Source organism: Chrysoperla carnea, chromosome 2 (assembly GCF_905475395.1).
Source record: "Chrysoperla carnea chromosome 2, inChrCarn1.1, whole genome shotgun sequence".
NCBI lineage: Eukaryota > Metazoa > Arthropoda > Insecta > Neuroptera > Chrysopidae > Chrysoperla > Chrysoperla carnea.
The window spans coordinates 33,149,144-33,168,491 of NC_058338.1; the positions used below are offsets into that span (position 1 = coordinate 33,149,144).

Below are 19,348 nucleotides of genomic sequence, written 5' to 3' on the forward strand. Positions count from 1 at the left end.
CGACGACACTAACGACAGTACTTTTGAAAATTAATTACGTTCATTTAACGCAATCAAAATCAATGACCACTTAAGGATTATTGTTTGTGTTGAAATTCTGCGTATTTGGAGTAAAATCAGCGTTTAGAATTTGCGAAATTGATTGCTTTAAATAAATATTGAAAAATATATAGCAACAAATTGTAATATAGGATTTTCCAAACGTGACATTAGTACAAATTTCATTAAATTGCGAATTTTATCTTAAATATAATCGGTCATTGCTATAATTATAGAACTTAATTTTTAATAGTTCCTATACTGATTCTTTGAGAAAGTGATTATTTATAGCTTTTAACAAGGCTTGAAATGATTACCAAGTCGAAAATGATTACTCTTGTCATTCTTATACTATATTTGGAAAATCCTACATGAACAATTGGAAAAAATTTAACCATTTTAAAAATTCAATACGAAGGAATATTGAAATATTTAATCTATTTAACAATTTGTGTACAAAATAGAAATATTCTTAATTTTTTATACATCATAATGTAATGTATTTCTAAATATACTTTGCAAAATAAAGTGGCACGACCTTTTAGGTTAAAATGTGTCATTTTGTTTGAAAACGCGCGTTTAAACTTTTTCTAAATAATATTATAATACGCTTGTCAGGTACTGAACAATGCAAAGTGGAAAACCTTTAAAAAGCTTCATAAGCTGCTTCAACTGAATTTTCTTCAATATCGCCAGGGCCATTAAGAAATTCTTCTAATTCGTCACGTTTGTTGTGTTCTTTTAATCGATCACACGTTTCATCACGTGATCGTTTTTTCTTACTACTACGTTTTTTTTCTTTATCTTTTGAACTTGAATCTTTTTCCTTAGTGTCAGATTTTTTATGTTTATGTTTTTTCTCAGACTAAAAAAAATTAAGTAAATTAATGTATATTTTCCTGTTTCTTTCTCTTTACCTTTTCAAATTTTAGCACTGCAATGAGTTATACGTGCTTTGTTTATTATTTGATTGGGGTAGAAAAAGACTACGACGAAATTAATGCACGGCAAATTAAATTAATTTGAATTTAACAAAGTAAATATTTAAGTTTTAAAAAAACTTACCTTATATTCAGATCTTTTCTTATCCTTTTTATCATTTAATTTTTCTGTGCTATTTGTTTTACTTGTTTTCTTTGTTGAGTCTAAAAGACTTGCACTAATATTAAATGAAGTAATACTTCCAGTATCATCATTAGTCACACTACTTCCACTGTAATCTAAACTTTGCCCAGCCACAGAAACATCTTCTCCACCTAAAATTAAAAAACACATTATATTTTTTTTTGCATCTAGAGTGGAAGAGATTGGCGAGAGGGTTACAGTGGCTGTTAGTAAAAGGCTTTACATGATAGCCACTATTTTTCTAGATTAAAATTCCTTAACATTTCCAGGTTTTCCAATTGATTACTTTTACATTGCTTTGAAAGAAAGTGGATCAAAAATTTTACGAATAACAAACAGGGAAAATCGAAATATTAAATATGACTCAAAATACTGCAATCCTATGAGCCATTTTTAAAAATAATTCGTAAAGATAAAAATAATTATAAACATTTTTTTAGAACTTTGTTACGAAACTAATAAAATTATCTGACTTTTCTCTTTTTTACGGAATTCCCTCACAGTTCCCTTACTTTTCCAGTATAATTTTAATTCCCAGACATTCCCAGGTCTTTCAATTACTAACATGCTTTATCTACTTAGCCAGGCTTCTTTTATTACCACACTACTGAGAAAAAGCAAGTGTTTGATAAGTTTGTTTTTAAATGTATAAAATTATTGAAAATTACCTTCAGGTGATCGTCGCCATTTAGAATCTGTACTAAGCCATGTATCAATAGCATCAGAATTTGAAACTGGTGTAAAATATTTATTTGAAAATTCATTGTGCAATTGATTATTTTCAGAATCACTAATTATTGAATTGTTATTTCTATTTGACTGTTCTTCAATTGATTGAACTTTATTTTTATTAATAGTTTGTAATTGTGGTTGTTCAATAATATTTTGTTTCTCATTAATATTAAATTCATCAGGAACAATGTCATCTTGAAATCCAGCTACCAATGGATTACCTGTTTCAGCATCACTGAAAAATATTTTTCATATTAGCATAATTATGCCAAACTAAAACTATCAGCAATAATAGCAAACCGAATATAAAAATAGTAATATAAGCACATTTAAATGTTTTTGTAAACTAACGCCCATTCATTAGTTTCTAACAGGATTCCTACAAGGTTATGCTATACTAACGAGGGTGACTAACGTTTACTTACATTTTTTGATTGGGGCCCTCCAATTCCCTGTTTTGTTTAAGGAAAAATAAACAATTAAAAAGCTAAGTAGGCTTTGAATTTATAAAAATATTTTTTTCCGAGGACATGTAGGCACAATAATAGTTTTGTTCTTTTTCTATAAGAAATTTTTCGTTTGTTTCGTTATTTTATCCTCTCGTTATTATACGTGTATTGAATAAATAAATATGTTGATATAAACAAGTGAAAATAACAAGCAACAGATTCGGTTGTTTAAATAATCTACAGATACGAAGCTGAGTATCAACTATACATAGATTCAAATTCAAAGAAATTGTGACAAAAGTATGAAGTTTATGAAACTTTTTAAAACGAAAGTTGTTAAAAAACTAACTATTTTGACTTTGAACTTTCTTATATCTTGAAGGGTTTAAAACATGATTTCTTTAAAATTTATACTCGCAATCTCTTTTTCTTCTTAAGGTACCGTGAAAACGAACAGGCAGGCAAATTAACAAAAATGGGCAAATTAGGTAGTTTTAGAAAAATCCGTACCGAAATTTGTTATATTATCAATATTTCTTAGCATTAAAAACTAAGTAATACCGTTATACAAATTAAATATCTGTAGGCAGCGCCGTCTTTTATAGTTGCGAGTCCCTAGGCTCAAGATGATTGGGGACCCATGTCACTTATTTATACACAAATCACAAATAATAATTTCCATGGTATGAAAATAAAATATTAGTAAATGTAATAGTCAATTCTAGGAAAGTTAAAATGTTCTAAAAATGTGGTGTTTCAATTATAAATTTTTTTTTTTTTAGTGGTAAAATTAAAAGAAACAAATTGTACGGGGAGTCTGGGAACCCCCAATAACGTGGGGCCCCAGCCATGAGCCTATAAAACCTGTGCATAAAGACGGTACTGTCTGTAGGAAAAAATAACTTATTATGAATATTACCTGTCTGAATCTAGCGCCTCATAAGTACTTTTTTCAACTGAATCGTTTTTCTCAACAATATCTTCTAAAAAGCTTTTATCCAATTGACCACCATCCGGACAAAATTCATCAACAGATACAATTGAATTTAGATTCGAAGCTAATTTAGCAACATCAGTGCCACGTACATCATTAGTATTATCTTTTGTTTGTAATTGTTTATTTCCAAATATTTTCGACATAAAACTTTGTTCATTTTTATCGTTTGTTTTATTAAATGCACTATCCGATGAAAACGATGTATTTATTTTTGTATCCGATAATGTTGTAGAATTTAATAATTTTGGTGCTTGTGATAATTTATCAATATCAAGTGTTGATGTATTTTTAATACCCGATGCCGGAATTGGATGTCCTGCACCAATAAATATAGGCGTTGATTGTGAGTGTCGCATTTCACCTGTTGGTGTATTATTTCCTGACACAATTGATGATGGTGTTTCTAAAGTTGTTGTTATAGGTCTTGGAGAGTGTAATTCTGCAACTTGACGACGTCGACTTGATAATTGATCAATAAATTTATTATAATCAGCTTCATCAGATTCAAAGTACATATCTAATTCTTGACATGTTAAATCGATTTCGGTTTTATTCCGTTCTAGTTGTTGCAATAATGACACCCTTTGTAGTTGCAAAAATGGTAAATTAAAAAATTTATGTAGTAACTTCAGTCCAAAACCATTACGCATTGATGATTCTGTATAACGGACTTGTGAAGCACGACTGTAATCGAAATAAATTGTTTGAGTATTGATGGGTATTTTTTTTTGTGTACAAAACTTTAATACTTACTTTTGCATACTTTCAACAAAAAATGAAATTTGTGTTTGTGTAACAGTTCTATGGTGAGCCATATCACAGTGATTTGCTAATACAATTACAGGAATATGTTCAGGAACTTTGGGTAATTCTTTTTGCACATAATCAAAAGTCCTAAAAAACAAGAATTTTTTATTGATTTCAAATTTTGGGACAAACGTAATGTATCTATTAGATACATTAAATCGGCCAAAACCTGATGCAATTCTTTGTATTTTGTTCCCAGTTTAAAATTAAAGGTATCTTCGCACTTAGACTGTAAATTTTCTAATTGAATAAAATATATAAAAGAACTAAATTATAAATCATAACCCCCTATTTCATTAATTTATTCTTTTATCATTATAATTTTACTTTTCTCATACTAAAGGTTTGAATAAAGGCATACTGAACAAAGGAAAAAGTAAAGAAGTGTGAATAGCACGGCATCTTGTGGATACTAATAAAGGAGGTGATTAAAATTGAGCTGTTTTTCGCACGAAAAGTTTATGAAAATAGAAAGTGCTGAGTTTAATCTTTATTTCAATCCGTAGATAAGACACCATTTAGAAGATACAATTTTAACCATATGCCATTGCTATTCCCTGAATTTTTTTAAATCAATCGTTTCCTATTTCATAGATTAAGATTTCTCTCATTCCAGGCAGATATAGGTACAGGAATTTTGCTTTATCACACTCAAATTTTATCCAATTTTGATAAACCAAGTATATTATCCTACTAAATTTGGGTCATTATTTTCAAATTTATGATCAAAATTAACCTAGCTCTAATAGGTTTTCAACCATGTGGAGTCCTGGTCTACAGAATTAAGCACATAAGTGATAGCTAGCGAAAAACTGAAATCACAGCTGAAAAGAATGACCCAAAATTAGTGGGTTTGAAAAAAAATTCCAATAAGATCGGATTAAATTTGCCTGTGTTATCAAAAAAATCGAATTTTTTAACTTTATGACGTCATCAGAATCAAAAAAATTTAATTTTGCTCTATCACATCCAAATTTTATCCAATTTTGACAAATCAAGTATGTAATCTGACTAAATTTGGGTCATACTTTTCATATTTGTGATCAAAATTAACCTAGCTCTAATTGGTTTCAAGCATGTGGAGTCCTGGTCCCGGAATTGAGCACATAAATGATAGCTAGCGAAAAACAGACAATGCTTCTGAAAAAAATGATCCAAAATTAGTGTGTTTCAAAAAAAATTCCAATAAAATCGGATCAAATTTGCCTGTGTTATCAAAAAAATTGAATTTTTTAACTTTATGACTTTATGTAAATTAATGAGTGCCTTTTACATGATTCTTTACTAACTTTTTGTTTTACGCCTCTATTTCTTATGCGCCGGTAGGGGGTTCCTTTTTTGCCACGCCCTAGTTACGGACCTGTTATTTTAATAATTTGAAAGTCCCTAAAATATCTTTCCCAAATTCATAACCCAATCTCAACCAATAAAACTGAATAATCAAGCCGATACTAAAACTAGAGACTTACCAACTTTTTGTAATATCCATCATAATAATAACACCATTTGTTCCTTTATATACATCTAAGAATTCAGCATCTAAAGCTGGTTCTTCGGATATTTCTAATTGTGTATTATCCAATTTCAAACCATCAAAATGTTTTTTCTTTTTACCACGATCCACAACATCCCATATTTCTACTTTAACAATATCATCAGTTGCTTTATAATTCCATTGTATTGATGTTACTTGAATTTCATCCGTTGGTATATATTCTTCAATAAATTTTTTACCTTGTAGGCGATTAAATAAACATGTTTTTCCAACATTACGATCACCTTTTATAATCACTTTCACTGAAAAAAAGATAAACAGTTATCACAAAATATAGAACCCATAGTAATAAATAGCGTAAGGTTATTAGCTTGTTTCTCATTTGCAAAAAATGATAGAATGAAAGCTTCTGAAATCGAGAGAAAAATTTTAACATCTGCCTCAGGCAACATTATACATGTAAATGTATAACAAGTAGCTAATTTTTAAAAAATAAGTGATTTTCCACATTTGAAAATAGCGCCATACAACCGCCATATTAAATTTTTGAAAAATTTATAAGCAGTGCCACTCGAGATGTCTCCAAATCTGTTTAGGGGGCGTCCATAAATTACGTGAGGTGTTTTTTTAAATTTTCTGTCCCTCCCTCTCCCCTTGGTGAGATGTCGTGAGGTTTTAGTCAACCCCCTCCCCCGTCCCCCAATCTCACGTGAGATTTTTCAGAATGTGGGTTTATTACGTAAACGCGTTAGATTGTTTATTGTAAAAAGAAAATTGAGCTATTTAGTATAAAATAAATATGGTGGTTCGACATTCAGTAGATATATAACGTCGAAGTATGAATGAAATAATTTTTTTCCGAACGAATTAGTGAATAATCGTAATCATATTACGTTAACGCTTAAGATTAAATTTTAAACATGTACATACAATTTGGATTAAATTCAACAAAATAGTATAATATTTTTTTGTTTCAATCAGAAAAAAAAATTGCGTGATATTTGTCGAGACCCCCCCTCTCCCCAACGTGAGATTAGTTGATATTTGACTCGACCCCCTCCCCCCCTTAATCATCTCACGTAATTTATGGACGCCCCCTTAGGCCTTTAGAAGTTATGGTGGCACAAAGAAAATCACATACATAAACCCTAAATACATCCTTTTTATGGCTTCGAACCCATAGGGTTCGGGACATTATTACTAAGACTCCGCTGTCCATCAAATGCATCTCATAAACCGCTGAAAGTGCTTCGGGACTTCGGTTTATTGAAAACAATTTTGTAGCAACCTTATCTGATATTATTAAGGGGGTAAAATTCAAGATAAAAATACCCGTACTCCAAAATTGATCTGATCGTCGGGAAACGAGAGCGTCTCGTTATCATCCCGAAGAGATAACCAAAAGTGTTTCTGAGAAAATCGATGAAAAAATGCCATTTTATAATATTAAAAGAAACTATAAAAAGATAGGCCGTTTGTAATATTTAATGAATGAACCATTTAAAGTTTCGTATTTATGCTTTTTTCCAATTTCGATCGATTTAGAGCTCTTCGGTCTTGATTACAGATATTTAAAAAAAATCCATTACTGGACTGTAAGATGTTTCTAATATATTAAGAATTGAACTAATTAATCATTGAAGTATACAAATTAAGTTAAGAAGAGTTATTTGACCCGAATAGATATATAGTTTTCTATTAATCAAATAAAATATGATACACAGGCGTTCATTTCATATAAAATAACAAGAACAAAATAATTACCTATATACAGGATGTCTACTTAAGTTGGCTACATATGGATAACTTTTTTATTATAAGGTTTACGAAAAAAATTTATTATTTATAAAACTTTCTGTTTTCGAAAATATTAACATTCAGCTATTCACTCTTGGCATCGGGTGTACAGGGTGTCCCACAAATTGAAAAAGTTCGACAGGAATGTTAATGATTGTTTAGAAATGTAGGTCATTAAGAACCGATAGTAAGGAAAACGATTCATGAAATCACTCCCGAGATATGTAGGAGTGCATTTAAAGAATTTTGTAAAAGAACAATTACATGTATGGAACGAGATGGCGGATACATTGAGGCAAAAACGAACTTAAGACAACCGGTTTTACTTACGTCAAAAATATTAATTGTAATTAAATGTATGAAAAATAAATGTTCTGTATTAATCATTTTGTTACAAATGTTTCAAATTAGCAAATATTCATTTGAATTACGATGACTGATTAATTTGGATAACAGATAACGTGTTTTATAAGAAGGATTTTCAAAATTTAATTTAAAATTGAATTGGTCAAAACATTTCCTTCGTTAACAATTCATTCCTAAACAGTTATCTAAAAGTTCCTTTTTACTTGAACGTATTCACCTTCGCTTTCCATACATGCAATTATTCTTTTAAAAAAATTTGCTTAAATACACTCCTACACATATATCGAGAATGATTTCTTGACCCGCTTCCTTTATTATCTGTTCAAAATGGTCTACATTTCTAAACGACAATTAATACTCCTTTCGAAATTTTTCAATTTGTGAACACCTTGTACGTTTGTACATTCGATGTCAAGTTGTAATATAAATAGAAGTGTAATGTTAATGTTATTATAAATTGTGAAAACTTATATCCGTTTTCCAATCGAATACCCACATGGAGTCTACTTATCGATTGAGTTTTTTGTCGCAATTGTGAAAAATTGAATTAGCTGTGCAGGCGAACCCAAAATTATTACTAATTCTAAGTTTTAAACGGTAATAAATTGCACAACTTAAATATAACACTCTGTATTTTATGCCAACAGCAGATGTAAAATGTAATTCTTTATAAAATACCATCAACTTTCTTATAGCTAACTGTTTACGTTTTCATGGCTAAAGCACACGTTTTCAGAATGCAAACTGATTTTAACAAATTTAATATGCATAAAGTCGCCTAGCCCAAGTTGAATTTTGTTTAAAAAGCGGACCTTCAAGTCGAATTTTGTTTGAAAAACGGATATATTCTTGGAATTACTATGAAACTCATTTTTATTTTGAACGTAAAACCTGAAAATAAAATAATATACAGGATGTTCCATTTAACGGCATCCTGCACAGAACATAATTTTACAAAATACTTTTAAAATGGACAGCCATAATCAATAAGCTTCCATCTATCTCAGAAAAAAAAATTGTCTAAAAGCAGTTCAGTCTTAATCTTTTGTGCCGAATAACGTGAATAACCCTGTAAATATACATTAATTTTTCGAAAAAATTGCAATTTTCATAGACAAATGATATAAAAATTTAATCTTTTAAACACTGTTTATAGATGTGATTTTTTCGCAAAAAAAAAATCAACAGATAGCGAGCAATTAAGAAAAAAAAAAATTTACTATAATTTGTAATCAAACCATTTTTTCGTCAGATTTAATGTTTGCAAAATAATTTACTTTTCTTTTGGTCACCCGGTACAATTGTTCAAAACATAAGTTTTAATATTCAACTCAACAAAAACTAAACATTCAAACTCATAAATTTGGTAAACATTGCATATTTGGGTTAGCGAATGGAAAATTTTAAAGGTCGATCTTATTTACATAAGGAAAATTCAATTTTAATTAAACGTATTTTCAACAATAAAAATATTTATAGTGCTTATAATTTAGAATATTATAACTTATAACGTTATAAATATAACGTTTTAGAAATTTTTCCATACATCTCGAATCTTGGATAAACATAACTGAAAAATGGAAAATAAATTTTTCTAAATGGAGTCAAATTTTATAAATTATAAATTTAAATACATTTCAAATACTTAAAAACCGTAAGACTCAGCAAATAGCATAAATAAATAAAAAACCAAATTTCCAATGTGTATTATAAATAATTTACGTACTATTATATTGAATTCCACGGGCGAATTTCCGTTGTAATTGTGTAGACATGGTTTGATGACCTGGAGGCATGCCAGAAACTCCTTGCTGGCCATCTCCTTTACCTGCCAGCCTCTTAAACGCCGAAAACATGATTTGGATTTATTAATGTAATTTACAAACTACTCATAAATTAATCATAGTATATTATGCAATAAACAATAATTATGTAAACACATTATTAATTATTGTTGTTTAAAAATATTTAATTAATAAACCGCACATAATAATTCAGATACTAAAATTATCTGCCAGCTGTCAACAAAACTTGATTCATACAGTTTGACATCTTATTGACTGACTTTAAATCCAAGACTAAAAAATACCAACTTAACGAAACTTGAAAGTAAAACGTCCATGTCACATCCATATTTTCATATGCTTTGTGCTTTGATGGCAAAACAATTTGGATTTTTAAATGAAATCAAGTGTCAACTTCAACGAAATTTGCTGATAACTTGTTCTAGTTAGTTTCGAAATGAATATTTACTTAATTAAGAAGTCTGGCTTATGATTTACACAAGCACGACTTTTTTAAACCACAATTTTTTCTGAGATAATAATTTCAAATTTTTGTTGAACATTTCTTGTGACCCAAAAGAGAATCCTCAGGGTTTAGCAGAGCTCTATTTATATTACAAAAAACTATATCCAAATACAAACACAAATAACATAAATAAGATAACTGTGGTGTCATTTTTGAGGAATTTTTTCAAAATTATATGAAAATTACATTATCGAAAACTTAATGTCACTTTAATACTTATGCTAGCATAGGTCTAATGTCTAGATCAATTCTTGGAATTATAAACGTGTATTTCAAGTACACTATAGTATTCATCATCAGTATATGAATAAATTAATCGAATGCATTCTCATGAGAGACATGTTACTCTTCGGTCTTCGGTACTTTGGTGATTGTTTCACACCATTAAGTTTTTTCGGTTTCAGTTAATAATAATTAAATTTTATTTAATTAATTAAGCGAATTACTACGTAACATTTTAATTATCTTCAATTGTCTTCCATTGTAACTGTAGGACTAAGTCAATAATGGAAGTAATATTAGCAAAAAAAATTTTTTTTAACATAAAACTAGCGGTAATTTTGAAATAATTGTGAAATAAAATTACAATTTTATAAAAAAATTTTCAATAATAAAAATTATATCAGAATTTAGTTTTTTATAATAGAAATTCGAACAATTGCTATTAACAACTTTGCACAATTTAACAAACGTCATAGAAATCAAACAGCTGTTTAAAAACAGAAGACAAACAAAAGAGACGAATGATTATTATTTAATCAATAACCAAAAAGGAGTTTACAGAAGTTTGAATATTAATAAAATGGTAATATTTTAATGTTTAAAAGTGTTTTTTTGAGCAATTATATAAAATAAATATTTTTTTAGTCAGCACCAGGATCAGCAACTTCAATGAAAACAGTTCCACAAACGGGTCGTAAAAAACCAAGTGGTCCAAAATTTGAATTAACAGATGAACAAAAAAATGATATTCGTGAAGCATTTGATTTATTTGATACAGAAGGTAGTGGTAAAATAGACGTGAAAGAATTGAAAGTGGCGATGAGAGCGTTAGGTTTTGAACCAAAAAAAGAAGAAATCAAAAAGTTAATTGCTGAAACAGATAAAGACAATTCAGGTAGATTATCATACGATGAATTCTATCACATTATGTGCAGTAAGATGGCTGAAAAGGATTCGAAAGAAGAAATTATGAAAGCATTTCGATTGTTTGATGATGATGATACTGGTAAAATAAGCTTTAAAAATTTAAAACGTGTTGCTAAAGAATTAGGTGAAAATTTAACTGATGAAGAATTACAAGAAATGATTGATGAAGCTGATAGAGATGGTGATGGGGAAATTAGTCAAGAAGAATTCTTTCGAATAATGAAAAAAACAAGCCTATATTAAAATTTGTGTGTCTAAATAAAAATATAAAAATGTAAATTTGTTTAAGGTAATTAATTCTTTATGTATGTAGATTATTTTAATGTTACAATTTCAAAGATCTTCATTTGATGAAAAAGTTGCTTTTGTATCATAAAATTTCAATTAATAATGATGGCCTAAGATTTTTCTAAAATTATATTTTGTATATCTATAATTATATAATGTATTATTGTGTCTCAATTTATTTATAATTTACACTTAAAACGATGCACAAAAATATTAAGATAATATGCTAATTACAGTATTATTTTGTATATCTCAATATTGCACATATCAATATATTTTTGCATTTATTGTAAAGAAAAAAAAATACAATTAAAAAAACCAAAACAATTAATAAAATTCAAATTATCAAATAATTTTTGAACGAAATTATTTTTGCTTTTTTATTATCGAAACCAAAAAATTCAGGATGAATGATTATTTGTAAACCCCCTATTCAAGACTGAAATAATGAAATGGATCTTTGAATAAAGCTCAATACAGTGCCAGTTTTAGGGAGAGGGGGTGCAGGTTCTATAGGGTGTTTCGCACGCCAGCTCAACTTAACCACTTAATTTGAATACCTATAATTTCTATCAATCGATCTAAACTCTAAAGAAAAACTAAACTCAGCGTATAAACTATTATAAACTTATCTCGTAGGAGTGAGTATGAGTATTTTCAGTATATTTAACAGGATGTGTCATTTTATCTCTCTAATTAATGTATAATGAAAGAGAGCGGCAGACGAGGTATGGCAACTTGTATATAGGCCCCTGAATTATATTTACTTTCTTCGGTTTTTACATACTCGTAAGCTCACAAGCAAATAAAAAGAGTCTCGTTTAAAAATCCTTTTATATTTTGTAGTCGAGGAAGTCCCTGTGGGTAGAGTGAATCAGTGTTAGTGTATATATGACACACCGTATATGTTATTAAGGAATGAATGAAATGATAATAGTTTATTTCATTCCATACTTTATCAAAAAGCATAATCTTCCAAGTCGAGTTATATCTCAAGATCTGAAAATCGCTGCGTATTCTGTTAACAATATCAGACTGTTGTAAGAGGCGAACGCAGTTTTTCTAAAAATTGATAAAAACGTACTTGCGGTCTATTAAGTTAATACTTCTTAAAGAGCATACGATATATATTTTAATCTATACACCTTTTATCAACTTATTAGCCGATTCAATTTACCTATCTTTTTTATCTTTATTTTCAAAACGTTTCCGGCAAATCTACACAAACTAGTAGAATATTCCCGCCACGTTTATTTCTGATAACTTTACGTGATTATAATGAAGGTGAGTAAATAAAATTTCTGTAATTTTTTAAAAATACTGATAGCTCTTGAACCGTATTGTTTAATTACGATGAGCCTGAAACAGTTTCAGGAAAACTGACAAAGAGAACCCATTAAAAAAATTGAGTTTATGTATCGTGTCAACCACTTCAAAATTTGCAACTTTTAAAAAGGAGAATTTAGTACATGAACTCATTTCAAATAAAGGCGAGACAGGTCCATTGAAAAGATGTTCATTATCAAATAATAGGTTGGCTGATAAGTCCCCGGTCTGACACATAGATGGCGTCGCTAGTATTAAATGCATATTATTTTTATATAGTACCAACCTTCAAATGATTCGTGTCAAAATTTGACGTCTGTAAGTCAATTAGTTTGTGAGATAGAGCGTCTTTTGTGAAGCAACTTTTGTTATTGTGAAAAAAATGGAAAAAAAGGAATTTCGTGTTTTGATAAAATACTGTTTTCTGAAGGGAAAAAATACAGTGGAAGCAAAAACTTGGCTTGATAATGAGTTTCCGGACTCTGCCCCAGGGAAATCAACAATAATTGATTGGTATGCAAAATTCAAGCGTGGTGAAATGAGCACGGAGGACGGTGAACGCAGTGGACGCCCGAAAGAGGTGGTTACCGACGAAAACATCAAAAAAATCCACAAAATGATTTTGAATGACCGTAAAATGAAGTTGATCGAGATAGCAGAGGCCTTAAAGATATCAAAGGAACGTGTTGGTCATATCATTCATCAATATTTGGATATGCGGAAGCTCTGTGCAAAATGGGTGCCGCGCGAGCTCACATTTGACCAAAAACAACAACGTGTTGATGATTCTGAGCGGTGTTTGCAGCTGTTAACTCGTAATACACCCGAGTTTTTGCATCGATATGTGACAATGGATGAAACATGGCTCCATCACTACACTCCTGAGTCCAATCGACAGTCGGCTGAGTGGACAGCGACCGGTGAACCGTCTCCGAAGCGTGGAAAGACTCAAAAGTCCGATTGCAAAGTAATGGCCTCTGTTTTTTGGGATGCGCATGGAATAATTTTTATCGATTATCTTGAGAAGGGAAAAACCATCAACAGTGACTATTATATGGCGTTATTGGAGCGTTTGAAGGTCGAAATCGCGGCAAAACGGCCCCATATGAAGAAAAAAAAAGTGTTGTTCCACCAAGACAACGCACCGTGCCACAAGTCATTGAGAACGATGGCAAAAATTCATGAATTGGGCTTCGAATTGCTTCCCCACCCACCGTATTCTCCAGATCTGGCCCCCAGCGACTTTTTCTTGTTCTCAGACCTCAAAAGGATGCTCGCAGGGAAAAAATTTGGCTGCCTTGAAGAGGTGATCGTCGAAACTGAGGCCTATTTTGAGGCAAAACCGAAGGAGTACTACCAAAATGGTATCAAAAAATTGGAAGGTCGTTATAATCGTTGTATCGCTCTTGAAGGGAACTATGTTGAATAATAAAAACGAATTTTCACAAAAAAATGTGTTTTTCTTTGTTAGACCGGGGACTTATCAGCCAACCTATTAATCTTAAACACACCCTCACAACTCTTCAATATTGCAAACTCAAGTTGATGAACCTTTTGTATTTAATAAAATAGTTAATAAAAGCTATATTTATAAGAATTGATTTAGAAATTTTTCATGCTCAATTTTTTCCAACAATATGAAATAAAAAATACATTTTTGATGGTATAAAAAGTATTTATTTTAAAAAACGTCTTATTACAAAAAAAATTCTTAAGGAACTACAGATTCATGGCATTAATTAGATAGGAAGAAGATTCACAAATAAACAGTCACAAAGTTTTCTTTTTAACTAACAATAATTCTAATGATAATAAAAAGCTGCCTACTTAATTGCTAATTTAGGAAAAATTTAATACACCTTTATGTAAATTTAATGTATAAAAAATTTACTAATTTATTTAGCACCAAGTTTTGAAAGTGGGGATTCATTTAAAATTCGATAGTGGCGACTTCAGTTCAAGAAATAATATTATTCTTAATTATACCCCAATATTACTAAAAAAATTATAATTCTGATTTTAAAAAAAATTTATTTCAATTGAAATAAATGTAAAAACTTAATAAGTAAACTTCCATACAATCAAAAGTATTTTTTTTATCGACGCAAGTGAGAAAGAAGGAATTTTCTCACTCAGTATGTGTTCGAAAAGTAGTCCATTACCGCCCTAGTGTGATAATTAATTGATTCCCGCACTAGGGCGGTAATGAATTCAGTTACTATAGTAATTTTTTAAGTTTCTATATTTCTCAATAAGCCATGATCAATTTTCAATAATAATTATCGTTTATTTTAACATTTTTGGTGGTTTTAGAGTTTTGTACGATATACGTGTGATAACGCATTATTAACGTACTTCTACGATAGTCCAACTGGTGCTATGCACTCGTTGTGTAACTTTCGCAGGCGTACGTTAATAATGCTGTTATTCCACTAGTATCGTAAATAACTATTTTCTTTGATTCTTATTGATTTATATTAAATTGAAATTCAGTTGAATTTAGCCAGGGCCTCATTCTAGGTTTATTATTCCTTAATTAAATATAACAGTTCGATATTAAACTTCTTTTTCGAGCACTGATCCATCTGCTAATCCAAAATATACTTTTGTAGCCATATTAACAAATAATCCAGTTTCAACAACACCGGGTATACTGAGTATATCCAAGTTAACTTTAACCCAATCATGTTCACCAAACAATGTCCAATCTAATATGAAATTTCCATTATCTGTTACACATGGTCCTGCTTTAGAAATGCCTGATCGTAATTGTAATTTTCCACCAAAATTCTCAGCAATTTTTTTCATTACTGGAACATACGCTATGGGCACCACTTCAATAGGAATACCTTTTTTATAATTTTCTCCTAATTTAACAGAATTTTTTGTGTAATCAGCAACTATAATTAACTTATCAGCACATGATGCAACAATCTTCTCTTGAAGAAGGCACCCCCCACCACCTTTAATTAATACCATGTTGGAATCAACTTCATCAGCACCATCGATTGCACAATCTAAATGAGGATATTTATCCAAATCTCCAAGCAACAGGTTGTTTTCAATAATTAGTTGTTTAGCTTGAAATGATGTGGGAATGCAAACTAAATTTAACTTTTCATTTTTAACTCTTTCTGCTATTCTTGATACTGCCGGTATAATAGTTGAACCACTACCAATTCCTAATACCATGTTATCAGAAACCCAATCATCCACAGCTTTTGTAGCAGCAATTTTTTTTGCTGATGCTAATAAATCAGAACTCATTGTAATTTGTGTTCTTACAGAATTAAATAATACTTTTGTTGAACTAAATAATGTTTTTGTTGTACAAAATGTTATCAACATAGAGGTTATATTGCAAATATAAAATGTGTACTAAATTGGTTACAATCATGCAATGAATAAGTTATAATTACATTCGTTATCAATTTTTTAAATTTCCCACTACTTGTTAATAATTGGCTGCATTCAGGCCAATTAATTGACTAGTGATTTTTATCTATGTCGTTAACAATAATGATTATTAAAATTTATATTTGATATTATTCAGTTTTCAGATTCAAATAATATTCAATAACAAACATATAAAGAACGACCTACTGGGCTATACCATTAGTTGAATATTAATGTTACAAAACTTAATTCAATATGATAGACGTCAAGATTCTGGTTTGATACCATTGACGTTAGAGTTATATAGACTGAGTTTCAAACGATTTTAAACGTGCCAACATCTGAGGTAATTGCTTAAGTCCAACCATTGTAGATTCGTAAGAATAAAGTGAAAAAGTTCAGTGAAATCATGATGTTTTATGTAAAAATTTTGTGATATAAAAATATAACATTCAATGTATGTGTTTTTGTTAAATGTCCCTATATTCAATTTATTTTTTTTGATAAATGGATTTTTTTAAATAAATATTTCTAGCTGACCTAAGCAATTACCTCAGATGTTGGCACGTTTCTCACTGTGCGGAAAGATAGGCAATGCTTAGTCTATATAAAAGTATAAAGTCAATGGATACCAGTTAGCTTTTAGTTATTGTTGAGTTAGCTTGAATGCAACCATTTTTATTTTTATATAAATATTTAATAAATATTATAATATTAAGTTTACACGCAATTTAAATGAAAAAAGATGTTTTGATTTATAGTTAGGTATATTAAATATGAAACATAGCTAGTTATGTAAGTTTTCATTCCATAATAACTCTGGTTTAAAAACTCTCCAAACATTTATGTTTCTCATTTTGGGTCCGAACTCCATAACACAAATTTGAAAATATTTGACCTTAGACGTTGTGTACCTAGAGCTAAAAAATTATTTTAGTCATTAGGTACAAATTCGGATGTTACAAAGTTGTTGACCTGAAAAGGATTCAGAATAGGAAATCAAATAATATGTCTATTGTATAAATTTGGCACAATACATTAAAATTTATTCATATATAAACTACATTTGAAATAATAATTAATCTATTTAAAAACATATAATACATATTTTAATAGAATTACTTAAAATAAACATTTGGATCTTTTAAAATTATTTGAATTTTAAAAAAACGCCATAATCTTTTAAAAATGTCGTGTTTACTTAACGTAATATGTACATTTTGTAAAAAGTAGAACTCAATAAATATCATCAAGTCGATCCAAAAAATCGAATCGTATCGAATTGGGTTCATTTAGTAGGTCCCAATCTGTGGGTTAACTATGAGAGAGATAAAGCGAATGTATGGCCAGAGCGGTCAATTTTGTGCTGGTATTACTCAGTCCATTCTCTATGTCTTTGGTTGATTCAAAGAGTAAGGGGAGAGCATAATTAAATGTTAAGGGAAGAGGAAAAGCAGGCAATAAGACCTATATGTTTAATTATAGTATGAAAAAATATACGAGATTCAGCGCTTCTTGCGTTTCAGGCCCTTACTACTTACGATAGTTCGATATCTCGAGGGAGACTGAATACAAATGCAGTTTTAAAAAATCTTTTAGAAATATAAAAATCGAGGGTAAGGCAGGCGGCCGTTTTAGTCGCGAAATATTAAAATACGAATCGAATCTCTCTTCACGGAATAGATGGGTTATATTATGCAGATGAATCTTTTTCATGTAATGCACAATTTACCCTAAGTAATCACGTTCAACTTCTATATTATAAACTGAGTAATTTTTTATTATTCTTTATCAATGGAGGTATTAGTACCGACTAACCATTTCGATAGTAGTTTGAAAACTGTATAATACTGTAAACTATTTCAGAAGTTAAATATGAGGCATTCTGTGTAACTGAAATAGTCTCATATCCATATATTATATAATATACTCATTTAAATTGTGAAACTTATTTTTACTGGAAAAATTTTAACAAATGTATTTATTCGTTAATCCAAACGGGATACAAAAATTTATTGTGAAATTTTATGATTCTATCCTAAATAGTTATAAAGCTCTGATCTTTTGACTAGCTTTGAAATATGTTTGTGAGAAAACTTACCTCACATGGTCACTTATATTAAATTAATTAAATTCTAAATAAAATTTAACTGACATACAAATATTATCAAATCACAGATAAAATTTGTTTTGATTTTTAGATCAAAGCTGTAACAAGATGAAATTCTTCGATTTATACATTCAGATAGCAAAAATAAATCATATTGACTCGTGATTTTTTTAAGTTATAAAAATAGTAAGTAATTTGTTAAAAAAAATTTTAAATGTGCAACTGATTATTTTTTGTACTATATTAATATTTTGTCGAAGAATTTCATTGGGTTACATGTTACAATAATTTGTTTCAAAATCTCTTTGTCTATGGTGGTTTCATAACCATTTTAAATAAAAAATCATTGATTCTGAAATTTAAAAATTATACTCAAAATTAAGGTACGGGAAATATTTGAGTTTTAGTCAAATTTTCAAGAACATAAGGTAAATTTTTATTTTCTCAGTACTTCTGTTAAAGAAATGTCAGAAAACAACACTTTGAGAACCTACTTATGGATATGGCTGTAATTTTGTGTGTACATATGACATTCAATGTCATATTCTAAGTGTGATTTGCACAAGTTTCATAACTGTTTTCAAATAACAAAGTTCATAAAACAATATTTTGAAAGCTCACAAAATCCACTTAATTAAATTGGAGTTTAACCCAGCGTCATTTTTGTCGGATATCTAATACCCGATAGTTTTTAAAACCCTAATATACCTAAAAACCTACGATGGTTGTCGTCTTTGAGTTAACGTTGGAGTTTGCAGGTCTCACGTCTATGAAGAGCGTGAGGTTATGTTATATCCGGCCACAATGGCCACGTAAAATATGTATAAAGTTTAGTTTCTCCAATTTTTGATTTTATGTTATTTTTAAGTGTAAAATAATGTACAAGGGTAAAATATACCCGACCACAGTGCCTACGTTCAATGATCGCCACAATGATGCTGGGTTAAATTGAGAACATGCAA

General features: G+C 29.5%; 3 protein-coding genes across 3 annotated transcripts; 1 reads left to right on the plus strand and 2 right to left on the minus strand.

The window, feature by feature from the left end:
• Positions 1 to 367: 367 nt before the first annotated feature.
• On the minus strand, positions 368 to 9,827 carry LOC123293410 (rab-like protein 6). Its single transcript, XM_044874225.1, has 7 exons — positions 9,534 to 9,827; positions 5,619 to 5,946; positions 4,096 to 4,236; positions 3,265 to 4,026; positions 1,833 to 2,131; positions 1,105 to 1,295; positions 368 to 904 (listed from the first exon to the last, which is right to left on the minus strand). The coding sequence occupies exons 1-7, from the start codon at positions 9,661 to 9,663 to the stop codon at positions 686 to 688; spliced, it is 2,070 nt and encodes a 689-aa protein (XP_044730160.1). The 5' UTR covers positions 9,664 to 9,827; the 3' UTR covers positions 368 to 685.
• Positions 9,828 to 10,816: 989 nt separating this feature from the next.
• On the plus strand, positions 10,817 to 11,660 carry LOC123293443 (caltractin). Its single transcript, XM_044874271.1, has 2 exons — positions 10,817 to 10,922; positions 10,985 to 11,660. Exons 1-2 carry the CDS (start codon positions 10,920 to 10,922, stop codon positions 11,507 to 11,509), a joined length of 528 nt encoding a protein of 175 aa, XP_044730206.1. The 5' UTR covers positions 10,817 to 10,919; the 3' UTR covers positions 11,510 to 11,660.
• A 3,094-nt stretch (positions 11,661 to 14,754) lies between these two features.
• Positions 14,755 to 16,275, minus strand: LOC123293433 (ribose-5-phosphate isomerase). Its single transcript, XM_044874256.1, has one exon. It carries the CDS (start codon positions 16,226 to 16,228, stop codon positions 15,437 to 15,439), a length of 792 nt encoding a protein of 263 aa, XP_044730191.1. The 5' UTR covers positions 16,229 to 16,275; the 3' UTR covers positions 14,755 to 15,436.
• Between the last annotated feature and the right edge of the window lie 3,073 nt (positions 16,276 to 19,348).

Bases quoted from the DNA above. Each gene is read 5' to 3' on its own strand.
- LOC123293433 (XM_044874256.1), bottom strand. From the start codon at position 16,228: ATGTTGATAACATTTTGTACAACAAAAACATTATTTAGTTCAACAAAA.
- LOC123293410 (XM_044874225.1), bottom strand. From the start codon at position 9,663: ATGTTTTCGGCGTTTAAGAGGCTGGCAGGTAAAGGAGATGGCCAGCAA. The intron at 4,237-5,618 runs GTAAGTCTCTAG...CTTGTTTTTTAG, and splicing joins ATGGATATTACAAAAAGTTG to GACTTTTGATTATGTGCAAA. The intron at 2,132-3,264 runs GTAATATTCATA...AATATTTTTCAG, and splicing joins GAGGCGCTAGATTCAGACAG to TGATGCTGAAACAGGTAATC.